General features: G+C 36.9%; 1 protein-coding gene across 1 annotated transcript in view; it reads right to left on the minus strand.

Annotated features, from left to right (window-relative positions):
• Positions 1-998: 998 nt before the first annotated feature.
• The window catches only part of LOC121323640 (contactin-associated protein-like 5), a 206,463-nt gene continuing 193,076 nt past the window's right edge, over positions 999-14,385 (minus strand). Inside the window, exons 22-24 of the mRNA XM_041264814.1 lie at positions 9,002-9,220; positions 5,850-5,918; positions 999-3,997 (exon numbers count right to left, since the gene is read on the minus strand). Coding sequence (XP_041120748.1) covers positions 3,801-3,997; positions 5,850-5,918; positions 9,002-9,220 — 485 coding nt within the window. The 3' untranslated portion in view covers positions 999-3,800. The remainder of the gene's footprint in view (positions 3,998-5,849; positions 5,919-9,001; positions 9,221-14,385) is intronic.

Consider the following 14,385-nt stretch of genomic DNA (forward strand, 5'->3'; position numbering starts at 1 on the left):
ACTTGAATGGATTAAAGTATATACCTAACATGCCAAATTTGGAAGAGATGGTCTACTGGAAAGCGATTCGTATGTTTCAGGTACTTTTGAGTCCAGGCCAAGTTTAAAGAGTTGACTGAACAAACTGCTGAGTTCAAGTCCACAGGAAATAGGAAACAAGCTTAAAATGTCAAACTTATAGCAGGCATATTTGGTCAATGTAAAGGTCACAAACATATTTTACATGCAGGGTTTCAATAACTGAAAAAATACAAAGCATACCTTCAAATGGTTTCTGAGGTGAGTCTTTTACACTGTGGCAACATAGCTTTGTAAAATTACTATGATACCCACGGTCAGACTTGACCTATAGCATTACAGAATACAGTTCTTTATCCCGTATGAAACACAATTCAAAGCATTGGGTCTTAATCACCAAGAAACCAAAGACATGACCCCAGTGTGGCAGCCATTTTAGGTCAAAGTCAAAAGTGGAGGTCACCGCTGGATAATTCCTGAGGAGTTTCTATAATGCAGATCATATGTAATCAGTATCATACACGGTTTATGAGATATACTCAAGTAGCTTCAGCAGCAATGGGCTACTGCTATCGTAACCTTTGCAACCGAGTATGATTTGGTGCAGTTTATACAACGTACAGTATGTAATGCTGTTGGGCTCCTGTAATGAACAGGTCATTGGAACTGAGATTGGAGTTTTCTTCTACAAGCTGTTATTTATTTATTTTTATTTTCTGCAACTTCTTAATAAAGGGGTTAAAAAGTAGCACATTGTTTTATATTGTTCATTGCTATAATCTGCTTCTATTCCATGGGTATATTCAGAAATACTGACCTTGGAATGATTTTGTTCTGCAATTGTGTTATAAATACAAACTAAGATCCACTGCAAGAGAGAAACTGAGTCCTCTTAATTGCCTTTATATGAAATAAGTACACAGCACTCAGCATTTCTGCACACACAGCTGTAAAAACGATTTTAATAAATACACTATTTACAAGATAATAACATCTTCTTCTGTACAATTATAGCTATAGAAAACAAAACAAAAATAAATAGCAGAGGCTGCACATTTGATATAACTTGTTCAATTACTTAATATACTTAAAAAACAATGTATCCAGGCAACAGGTAGTTATTATTTCCAAGTAGATGCAAAAAATAAAAGGAAATGTATTACATGTCAGTGAAAGCATAAATTGCTATTTTACAGTATATATGGAGATTTAAAAAAAATAAATAATCGCAGAACCATTACAAAACATGAAGAGTATCCATACAGACCAAAGCCACATCAGTGTCTTGTGTAGCTGTGATATTTTGTACCAGGCCAGTGGCGGTGCTCAATTCAGACATGTTCTGTAATGTGTTTTTTTCAAGTGGTGTGTTGTTTATTAATCACCTTGTATATTAATTATGATTAAGGCAGCGCAGGGGGTAGCTATACTTCAGAATGAGCAGTAAGGTTTCATAACAGATACTAGAACATTTATTTTAACATGTTAATTTTGACATTATCACAAGCACATTGAATTGTAAGCAGCAGCAGAACTACAGAATGAGCACCCCCCAGATACAACACATTCAGCCAGCCCCTTTCTTACTCGTTTAATTCATACGTGTTCTTGTTTCATTATTGTTTTAATCACAATGTATTAAACACTTGTTAACAAATGTGGTTACATATGCGTTATCTGAACTGAATTCGAACAGAAATACAAATGTCATTGTCCCAAATCCAAAAATGTGTACGCCACTAAGATAGCCAGTCTGTAGTTTTCAGTTCAATCTTCGTTCTGAAGCGACAGGGATAGGGATAGGTTTTAACAACGTCTACAATGTTCAGTGATCTTGGTCTAACCAGTTGCCTAAATCCATTGAAGTTAAGCTGAATGTCCATTACTTCAAATACATCACAATAGACAATAATATTGAATATGACCAGGTACAAGATTTCATACAAAAGTGTGCTTTTTTAAGCTGGAGAAGGGGACTACATGTGTGCGATAGAAAAAGATTACAAATATGTAAATAAACACATACATAGCAATACAATCAATTGTAGGGTGGGTCACGGTGAGGCTCAGGTTATAGCAGCTCAAGGTCACACCCTTTATTTATTCAGGTTACATTTTCATTGCAAATAATGTTTACTGTCTAGCTAAGTTTGTGCACTCTACCTTCATCAGCGTCCTAAATGATTTCTAGATAACTTAAGCCACTGGGTATCCCACTTTGAAGTAAGTGAAGGTTGCCCCCTTTATTCCGAAAGGATTAACATTATAAAACTTGCTACCTGCAAATAAGTTGTTTCAGGCTAAGTTAATAATATAATGTTTTTTACCTTTCAAAAACTGGGTGTCAGCACGGTTCAAGACAAGTACATAAAAAATTGAATCAAATCATCCATTTCGAGTTAATCAAATATGTAAACCGGCCCACCTATTTGCTCCACTATTACAAAAGGTAGCTTGACAAAGCGGCACTACAGAAAGCACTGATATCACTTGTTTTTGTTGGTTTTAACCCTAACTACCTTTTTGTTCCGTTATAACTATCTCAATGTTTGAAACAGTTCCGTCATTGTCTACTTTATTCTGCACACTCAATTTCTGCTGATACTGTGCTTCCGAAGGAAAAAGCATTTCCCCTGCCACCTTCCCAACAGAAAAATAGCTAATATAACAGTAAATAAAAAGTGATCACAGATTCCCTCATATGTTGTCTGCCCTGTCCTCTTACTCTTTGTGTTGTGGAATAATCCTTATTTTAAAAAGGATAATATTAGATATACTTAGCATGTAAAGTATTTGGTCAGATGATTGATATGTAAGCATCAAAGTGCTAAAATGTGCTTGCTATAAGGTTTATTTCATATATGGACCAACTACAGTGGAATTTCTTTGCTACCATTGGTCTTAATGAAGTGCTGGTCTAAAGTGGTCAATTACTAGTGAATAAAAGATTACTGTATATGCCACTCTCGAGACACAGCTTGTGCCTCTTTGGCTTTTTTGACTCCTTGTTCTCCAGCTGTATCTCAGGAGCATTTTGCAGAAGGGTGAAATATTGGATTGATCAGCCATGAACAACAGTGACAGTAAAATGTATAGCACGCTATTCATGCCAAGGCATCACAAAGCACTGTGCATCATGGATTACAGTGCAAACATCTGCAGAGCATTTTGACAACCAGTGAAAAACTCAAAAAAACCATTTTAAATATAAAAAGTGTCAGTTTATCTCAAACCGGAGGTTGTGCACAGTAAATTCAAGGGTTTAAAATGTGTCATGAATATAAATAATTCCAGGAGTCAAGAAGCTATTTAGTTATAAGTATATGATTGAATTTTGAAAGTAAAGCCATCTGTATTGAGAAAAACAGCGCTGTAACTTTGATTTAGATCCTGCAGTCTTCCCTCATTAAAAATAAAAAAGACATGGTTCACATCTCCCTAGCAGGGCAGTGCCCTTCACCCTCCATATAGTCTATCATGGCTATACTGATTTAATTCCCTTCACTTCCTGCTGCTCTGTCAAGTCTCAACCATTTTATTTTCTGCATGAAATTAATGGGAATAAAAAATAAAAATAAAAACACACCTTGGTAGAAATGTCTACTACCCATGTCGCTTTTTTACCTCCCACTAGAAAAGAAAAGTTAAATTTAACGTTGTCCAGTTGGTGGCTCTTGTGCAGAGAAGGCAGTGTTTCTGAGGGGCCATCTCGCTCCTTATCTTACGGGGCCATGCATCTCATCACGGGCAGGCAAACAATCAGGGAACTGAAAGTAAAAGGCTCAGATGAAATACTCTTTCTTGCTTTCGCTGACTGAGTGATGGAGATCAGTGTGGTTCCTTAAGGAGTACTCCAGGTTCTCTCGGTGCTCCTTGTCTTTTTCAGTGCCAGTTTGGTGGCTCTTTCTGTGCTGGTAGAGGAACCGCATCATTATTGCAGTGACACAGACCGTGATAAATATCACCACAGCGATGATACCTGTGAGATGGAAGCAAAAAGAGAGTAAAAGAAAGTGTTTGATAATAAGAACAAATAATCAATTTTGGCGAGGTTGGATTAGTTTGATGTAGGATAAAATCTGCTGTTAAAGATATTGTAGTGACCTTGGTGCCTTCCCCCGTGCACACTACACTCTCCTCTGCCAGCCTCAAGTCCGCCTCAGACTGGCTCACCAGGCTACAGTCCGACGAGTGCGCGCCAGGGTACCTGCGTCCACTTCTGACACCAATGTAGCGATCTCTGTTCCCGCAGGCAGGCGCCTCACACAGAGCGAGGCAATCCACACATAGGCGGAGGGTGGGCGCAAACCTGGGACCTCTTGCACTAAAGCATAGCGCCGATACCGCCTTGCAAAGGAGCTAGCTCTTTTGTACAGCGGTATCGGCGCTATGCTTTAGTGCGTAAGATCCCAGGTTTGCACCTGCCCTCCGCCTCTGTGTGGATTGCCTAACCCTGAATGAGGAACCTGCCTGCATTAACCTAGATCGCTACAATATTACTGTGGTAGCATTGCTTTAAGGAATGTTGGGTTCGAGGGACAGACAACATTTAGGCTAATACCTTCATCTGTGTTACCCTGATCAAGACATTATCAGAAACACCTGTGAACTTAAGGTGTTACAGAGCACCCTACAGTGTTTACAAGAAATGCATTAGTTTATCTTTGCTATATCACATGTTGTCCACATTGCAACAACATTATTTAACATAATCATGATTACTTTGATATTATTTTCACACTGCAATGGTCAGAAATCAACTGGGGAATACATTTCTCAACTTGTAGGAAGTGTTCAAGGAAGTTTTCAGTGACAGCCAGTCAATTCCACATTAAGCAAACTTCAATTGTTTTCCCTTGTACTGTACTTCTTAAATCACATGTATATATTCTCACTATCCCTGGTTGTGGTTTATGTAAATTGCTCAAATTCAATTAATCTTTGTGCTCAGTTTTAAGCACTTAACCTATAGAGTTATATAGAGAAGTCATGATCTTGGTAAATGTTGCACTCAAGATTAATGTTATATCTATGTATTTGAACATGCAGTACAGAATTCAATATATGGACCCCTGGTAATAAATGACATCTTAGTAATATAATTAAGGTTTGTGTTGAAATCAGCAAATCAACTTTTGTAGCTTCAAAGAGCCAGGTAGCATTTATAATTGGAGAGGTCTGTGTAATAAAGAAAAATGCTTTAATGCAAATTAATTTCCTGTCATATAACAGGAGAAAATTGCTGGAGTTTCTCATTACAAATATATGAAAATTCTGGTAACATAATGTAAAGATGCCATGGCTGAAAGTGCAGGTAGCTCAATGTGTCATAAACACAGAAGTGTATTGGCAACAAAGTAAATGGACAATAAATCACATTAAGATCTCAGCAATATACAAATTGGGAACACTGTCTTGACAACATCACTGAATTAGCACTGTTTGCTATTATTATCGTTGCTTTAAATGACATTGTACTGCACGACTGAATTTCTATTTCTCCAATACAATTACATTGAAAACACTGCACTGTTCAAGATGCAGTTGGTGTGCTGTGTCAGAAACATTCCAAGAACTATTTCAGTAAACTATACATTATGATTTACATTTATATAGAGAGTGATTTATGTTCAAGTATCTCTGGGTGCTTTAGCAAGAAAATTTCTCAGAACAGTCCCTGTAGTTTGTATTCATAGACCATATTCAGCCTCTGGCATGCAAAATACACATGTATTACACCTACCAAATATACACTGTGCAATACTGCATTTAATTTGTCTCAGTGAAACTGTACACCACACTACAAAACAATCCCTTTTATCTCTTGTTACCTCCAATGACAACTGAGTCACTTTGTATTGCCAGTGGGTCCCTCTCGTTGTTGATTTTTTCTAAATGATCTGTAATTATTAAAAAAAAAAAAAAAAAAAGGGAGAAATTAATTAACAAAGCAGCTAAACTACTGACATGCATATTTCATTCACCCCAGACATTCAGTAAAGCTAAGATTGTTTTAGGATATCAAAATAATATACAGTAAGAATAAAATGAACATATATGTAACAAACTCTACAATGTAGACAATTTAAAAGACCAGGTGAAAAAAAAAAAAAGGTAGATGAAAATCTTTGGAATATATGACAGAGATCAACAAGAAGAAACTTGAAACTAGTGTGTTTAACACTAAAAAAGACAAAATCAACTTCTTAGTCTACCCACTATAATGTAAATAAAGGTAACAACCTTAAAACACAGTTCATCGTGTAGCATTTTATAAGTTGTGGTAACTAGTCTCTTCTAAGAAACGGTTATTTTTTTTTGCCAATCCAGTTCTTAATTCAGCAGCCATGCCTCCATGGTATTGTTCATGGTGCAATACTGAAGCAAATAAAAACCCTGCTTCTTCATTTTTCAAAAAAAAAAAAGTGGGGGGTGGGAGATATGTGAGTGATAAATGTAGGGTTGATTAAGTGTGCAACTAAATGACCCTAAAAAACCTTGTCTACGTTAGTATATATTAGCGAGGTAGGCAGTTTGACAGAACCCAACAAAAAAAGCCTAAAGTTATTTGTGGTATCTTGACTTTTGGTGTTTATTGGCATTGTGCAAACTGTGTGTTTTGCACAATACCAGTTTAGCCCCTGGTCTGAAACTTTAGATTCCTCAATATTTTAAAAAATTAATTAATATTTGATTACAATTTTGATTAACTAGTTTTGAGTGTCACTCTTTCTTTTCTTACCTTAGTTATCACTTGTGAGTTTAATTGCATGTTGGGTCTGTTTTTTAGATGAAGCTGCATCTCTTGTGTTTTTATTGGTTTCTAAATGAATTAGTTGCACTTTTATTCTGGTCTCCTGCCTGCATTATGGGAAATATGAGCTCAGAAAGCCTGTATCCTATAAAAGAACTATACTGGTGCACCCTTTATTGGTAGGGAGGTGACATTACATTTTATTCACACCCCACTTTATAGCATTACATATGCACAGCTACAGGTGAATTGCATTTTTTAAATTGTATAATTGTTTTATTAGTTAAATACAAAAGTGTGGAATGTGGCCAGGTGGTAATTGAATGATTTAAGTCAATTTTCCCTGGCCACAAGTCATTCTTTATCATTATAGCACAGTGGGAATACTGCCCATTAACAATTAAAATATATGTTGGAAAATGTCTGGTAGAACTTTAAGCTACGTTTCGTCGCAAATGTATCCTGAAACAACTTGTGAAAACTTCCCTTTCATTCCTTGATTTTCTTAGAATATGGCCCTGTGGAAAAATGTATTGGGACTAGACATAAAAATGAATAACAGACAGACAAAACATGACAGAAACATTACGTTAACGGAGCACAGTTTTTTTTTAAGCTCAAATTGCTGCCTCTCATAATGTTTTATAGAGAAATACGTATTTACCTTTGCGGATTGCGCACTGTCTGTTATTAGGAACTTTGTCAAGGGCCACTATCGGCTTTGGACCAAAAATATCTGTTTAGTTTCTCATTCACTCAAGTTACTTGCTGTTGATGTATTTGCTTTTCTCATGATAAAAACATAGATTGGAGTGAAACAACCACATTTTATCTTGGTCGTTGCAGTTATTTAGAGGTGGAAAATCAATAAATCATACTAACTTTTTATTATTTAAGATAAGGGATCAACAATAAAACACTACCAATATAATCATACTACACAATTGTATTTGTTGGTCGCTCTATGCACTAAGCTAATTATTTGCACAAATAAAGCAAGCTAAATGATTAATTTGCAAGTTGTCAGAACGCATAGAATTATGCACAAGGTTTACACACACTTTACTATAGTATATACAGGGTGATTAGTATGGTGCGTTGATGTGATAAACTTACTTTAAAATCACCTTGTATATAAGGGAGCTTGAAAGAAAAGTCAAGTACAGTTCTGAGTTTGTCACAATGACAGCAACCAAAGAGGACAGATTGAGGAATCTAAAGTTTTGCAGACCAGGAGCTAAATGTATTAGCAGAAAAAGTGGTGGGGGATTGAGAGGCTTTTTGGTGCTGAATCAGCGACAACACTAATGTGGCAGGGCGCGAGCTCGAGCTTGAGCTCTGCCCATGTATATTTATTGGTGTTATGCGTGGTTGGTAGGGCTGGGGTTAATTTCTCCCTGCCAAAAACATGTGAGAATGTGGCTGGAGCCTTAATTAGATAATTGCTAATTATTGATTAATTAGGCTCTAGCTACATCCCATAAAAGGATAGCCCAGGGGTCCATTTGGAGAGAGGAGTTTGGTGAGTGAACTTGTGTTGTTGTAGCAGCTCTATATTGGCTTTAAAAGTTCAGTGAAGGCTCTGCCCAGCCTGAACAGTTTTAGTATTTTAGTTTAAACCTTTATTCTGCCCTTGTGCCTTTTTGTTTGTACTTGTGTTATTTATGTTGAATGCAAAGTGTGCAAGTGACTGTTGATGTATCATTGAAGCACAACTAATTTCTGGGGTCAATAATATCAACCGTGAGTTGATATTATTATTATTATTATTATTATTATTATTATTACTTTTTTTAGTAGTAGTAAAATGCGACTGACTGATAACCTGCTTGGAACAGTGACTATTAAATAAAGTTTGGTTTTGCTAAAGTCTGCTGCTGTTCTTTTAATTGGGTGCAATAAGGGGCTGCTGCAATGCAAGCTTACTGTATATATCACAAGCAGCATCAATTATGTGCACATAAACAATATGCACTTCTTATTTATAAAAAACATATTTTTAAACTACATGTCAATGTTTTATTCCATTTATATGGATTACCTGTTGATTTTCAATCAAATATAAACAAGTAGCTACAGTGATGTCACCAGTAAATGATGCAAATTAATACAATCTAAGGTTCAAACCATCCTTTGGTAATGTGTTACAAACCTTTGGCAGTCTTAACTTAAACCAGCCTGCAGTTTCTTGCATTAACTTTTTAATTGTGTTTTGATCTTGAGTGTTACCTGACAGGTTGTGCGTTGTTGTGAAAGTGTTCAGGTCAGCCATGCTTGTGGAGCCACAGCTGGATTCCACCAGTCGCCCCTTCACTGTAACGACAGAGTTTCTGTGATGTTGCAGGGCCGCCTTCAGAGGAGCAATGTGATTGAACTGGACCGAGGAGAGGCAGCCGATGAACCCCTGTGCCCCCGCCACTCTGACCTCCTCATCCAAACCGGCGCTGCCTGCCAACACAATAACAGCAAGCACTTCAACCTGGAGGAGCTTCTGAAAGCATTATCAACAGAAAGCCTTGAACCTGCTGTCTGCCTCTGTGAACCACAGCTAAAAGCTATTAAACAGGTTTCCAGGCGATTGGATGCTGCAATTGTGTCCATACCCAGCATTTGCACGCTACAATGACTGCATTTAGTTAGCTTTCTCACACACATTATCGTATCTCGGGGTTATGTACAAGCTGAATTGTACAGTGTTAATTAGCCAGGTTATATACAACCTTTTATATATTGCCCTTCATTAAACCTCACAAGTGCTGCACAACACATGAATAAAAAATAGACATACATCCATTTACAGTGGGCCCAGGCAAAGAGAACAATCCTTAAAGTATCTATGTTCTGTAGCCAACATATTTGTTTTATTTAATAGGATTCATTTACCCTTAAGAATATGGTACAGCAGCCCCCACTCAACAAACAAAAAAAGATTAAAGAAAAGCCTGCTGAAACAGATATGTTTACAAGCATGATTTAAAAGCCCAAACATTGCCCGTTCTAGAGAAAGAACACCCCCTTCCATGCATCGCTATTTTTGTTTTTGACATTTTCTAGCCAATTTGAAATGCCCAATTTTAACGTTGCCTCACCGCTGCTTACTGATGACATCAACAGAGAACAACCACTCCCGGTGTTAAGCAAATTCCCTTTTATCTGCGGAACCAAAGCAAGATAAAAAAGCTACCGAAGCCTCGTGGAAGAACTGTAAGTTTCTTCCCGGATATACTGTGCTCCATAATAGCAGAGGATGCTGAAGCACAAACAGGAACTATTCCTAGCAGCTTGTTCTCTTTAGCCCTAAACAAGAACAATAATACAGATCATAGCACATACTATAGGCCATATCCAGTGCTGAAAAGAGTTTGCCCTGGCCTTGCCTTAGCAAACAGTTTTCCCCTCAAGGCAGTCTTAATGGAAGGAAGTTTAAAAGGAAACTGGCCTTTTATTGCAAACTTTATTGTGTTCTGTAAAGTCAATGTTTAATAGTCCCCCGTGGGAACTCCTGCGTTAGAAGACATGTGGAAGGGAAACTACCCCTGTCAGATTCCAACTCTGACCTATGAAAGGTAAATTACCAAATGTTAAACCAATTTATACTAGGGCTACAGGGAGTAAATTAATTATCCATATACAAATGTTTATTGATCCACCCAAAATGATATAATTTCCTATATTGTACCCCAGTCCCGAGGATACAAAAAGTTACTGGCAGCAGCTTATAAAGCCTTGAGCTGCACACTACAGTAACCTTAAACATCCCTACTGGGATTTGAAAATATGGATTTCTTCATAGTTTGAGCTTAACAATGAGAAGGAGTGCAGCCTCACTGTTCACATTTACTTGATTTGTATTTGTATTGTTTTGGTTGACCTTCTCAATGAATCAAATTTACTGGTGGCTCAGCTTTACTATGACTTAAAAAGGGAAACAGTTTGCTGCCAGCTGTTGTCCCTCTCACATGAGAATTGTAAATACATGTAAATAGTAGTACCAGAGTCAATGCCTCGGTTTGAATGATCCCCCCCCCCCCCCCCCCCATTTAACTGCAAGTAAGATTTTTACCATCAATTTCAGTTTTTTAATAACCATGCGCAAATAATGCCTGAGGGAAATATTAGCGACTCATGTGAAAAAATTGGTTAGAAGTAGTTGCTCTGTACATCGATTCAGACAATTGCATCATCAATGATGAAGGTTCAGATGACGAAGACGTGAAGTTTGGTGGTTTCGGATCAGATGATACAGACTCTGCAGTCTGATTGATTTCACTTTCCTGTTATGCTACAATCCATATTTTTGATTTTTTTTTTTTTTTTTTTTTAATGTTTAGACACGGCAAGAGCTTGTAACTCAGGCATTTTTTTTTTTTTGTATTGAACATTTTAATGCTATATTGTTACATTGGGTGTTAATTTAATATGTTGTGTTGTGTACAACACAGTCCTTCTGGACCAATACGAAGTATTGCATGCAAGCAAACAGGCGCTCCTCACTTGGAATTTGTTACTTACAAAGATTAAGTAGAGCTCTTTATTTTAGTGGACCAGAAATTTATTTTGAAATGTAGCGATTTTTATTCTAGTCTTTTACCTACAGATGTGATTTTTCATGATGTGCTTTTGCACTGCACACTGTAGCTCTAAAGTATAATTTTTGTTTTATGAAAATATTTAAAATGATAAAACAGTGGACATACTGCTGCAACTCTGACTTGTATTTCACCAGTCAATAAATGTGTTAATTGCACCTTTTGAATTTTAAGTTTGCCTAATTAGGTAAATAGATTACGTTTACAATGTTAATAATGCCTGGGCATTGACTCGAAATTAAATCTGGGCATTATGGGTAGTTTCCTCCCAACAGGCAGATTACACAGCTATGTGAGAATGTGGCTGGACAAGTTTACATCTCAATTGATTGGTGGGGAACTAGAAAACCTTGTAAGAATTAATTGACAGGTTAGCCTGGTCACATGTATTAAGGGGAAGCAGGGGCCTAGCTCAGTTTCAACCTAGAACTCAGAGAGCAGTCAGTGTGTTATGTCCTGGTCAGCGAGATAGCTTATCTTTAATGACTTGTCACTGCTCCTTGTAGGTAAGGACCTGTGAAAATCGCTGACATTTTCTTTAAAAATCACAGCACTATCACAGGCATCGTGTTGTGCGGAATGTGCACAGAACTATTTTATAAATTATGTGTACAGATTATTATTTTTTAAAACATCAAATATGAGTTAAATGCACTGACATACAAAATCAACATCACAGTTATTCAAGCACTTTACAATAGCTTGTGAAACGGTGTTGTAATTACCAGCTCGTAGGTAAAGTGTATCTGCAAGGACAGCTTTCAGTTCCAGTACGTCAGGTGGATGTTTACCATTTATGTCTTGCAAAACAAATACAATGTGTAACCCATATTGATCTTGTGCATCAGTCTACTCGTCAGTGTGACCAGACAAGCAACCAGACTGTTTTACCAATTCCATAACCTCTTGCTTGTGATGCTTGGCAACTATGGGTAAGTATTCATGTCTCAGCTGAGCTGATGAAGGAATCACTCCACCATTTGCTACATTCAGTCTGAAAATGTACATAACTTTTGGTTGTCCAATTTGTCAAGAGGGATATTTGCCCAAACGCACGCCTCTGTCAGGTCAAAATTTAATGTGTTTCATCCTTCACTGTTTTCAGTGGACTTTTGAAAAATGAAAATCACCGTTTTTTGTTTCTTTGAATTCCAAAGCAGTTGCAGTACTGCTGTGGATATCCACCTTTCTCTTTTGGTGAATATTTGAATCCAAATGCCTGTCAACAGCTGATTCTCGGTAGCGATCTACAGTAATGTTGCAGGAAGTACACAAGAGCTTACCTCCGTCGCAGTATAAAACTCCTGCTGGATACCGCTTTATGTGATCTGCTGCAGACACATTTTAAGCCTTTTTAGAGACATCCACTTTCTTGTTTACAGTGTGTAGTATTTTAATTGCATATAGACTGCATATAGTCACGACATAATCACTGCACATCACTATGTGTATGGCGAATAGTACACGCAGGGATGTACTATTTACAATTTCCATGCAGCCCGTGAAACCGCGATTTACACAGGGCCTTACTTATGGGGCCAGAACTTTTTTGGTTTTGTTGTTTATATTGTTATATCCTTGTAAATAAAAGGAGCACGCCATTTACTTATGCACAGTTCTAGTTTGTGATTCCTGTTTTGCTTTTGTAGGTAGATTATTATTTACTATTTACTAGAGGTAGGCATGGGTACCCGAAAACCCTGTCGGGTTTTAAATTACCAGACGCCACCCAGGTTTCTTTTTACTACCCGGGTTTAGATTTATTAATATGAGAATCTAAAGAAAAAGTAGAAAGTATGACATGTAAGCCTGTACAGTCATGTGACCAAACGCATCACTGAACAGAGCATTATATACTACATCCTCTTCCTTTATCAACGCAAAGGTGGAAAACAAACTTCTTGTGTTTAAAATCAAAACATCTCAATAACATATTATGTACTACTAATGTATTAAATAATAATTCATCCCCTTTATTTTGATGTTATGCATATCCCAATCTGACACAAGAAAAGGAAAATAGAATATGGCACATGAGTACCGCGAGTGCACACCTTTCCGCTGTTGATGTTTAATGATTGTATTTGTCTGATAATGATAATGCTTTTTTCCATTTCAGCACACATAAAAAATAAACATATGCATCGTATGTGTACGTGTAGTACATAGTAGACTTCATAAGTGAGTCAGTGTAAAGTAATATTTATGTAAAGTGCGTGTCAGCTATAAGGCACGGGCCTCAGTAAAAATCATAGTAATAATTATAGATTTAGGCTCTCTTACACATTGCTTTGCCGCTAAATAAAATGCATTTCATCTTGCATTGGGTGCATACATGAATTCCCATGTCCCACTGATATCTATAGCCTCTGTGCTTTTCAGGATATTTGTCTCTATGTCAAGTGATTGATGTGTGTAGTAGGCTACTGTCTGTATTTCAATTTAATAAATCGCCATTTAAAATATATATAGTTTTAGTTTTTTAGTTTTTTCTGACTAACTAACTAAGTAAAATGAGCTGATTAACTTTTAAGACTTCTTTCTACTCCAGCGAATAATTTAACACGCAGAATAAAGGCGGAATAAAATTAATTGCTCTGCATTTTATGTAGTGCTCTTATATGCAAACAAATAACTAATCATCACAAATCTTTATTCATTTTATTTGAGAAATTGAGATGGTTTAGGCAGAAGGCACGCTCAAAAATCAAACTCGAAAACATTTGCAAGAAACCTCGCAGCTGACCAATCACATTAATATTAGTAAATGCATATTCACGTGTATGTCAGAACACAGTCAAACAGCCTATCAAATCGACTGGTCAGCCAGAAACCTCGAGCTGCAACCCCCTGAACTATCGGTTATGATGTGCTGACAACACGCAGCTGAACTCTGGCCAACCTGCTTAATAGCTGCGATACCCCCTCAGAAAAGGTGTTTTAATAGTCATAATAACAAATATGAAATAAATACAAACAATGCAGCAAACTGCACTCAAACTCGTTGTTTTGTGATAAATGTAC

Source organism: Polyodon spathula, chromosome 11, assembly GCF_017654505.1.
Source record: "Polyodon spathula isolate WHYD16114869_AA chromosome 11, ASM1765450v1, whole genome shotgun sequence".
NCBI lineage: Eukaryota > Metazoa > Chordata > Actinopteri > Acipenseriformes > Polyodontidae > Polyodon > Polyodon spathula.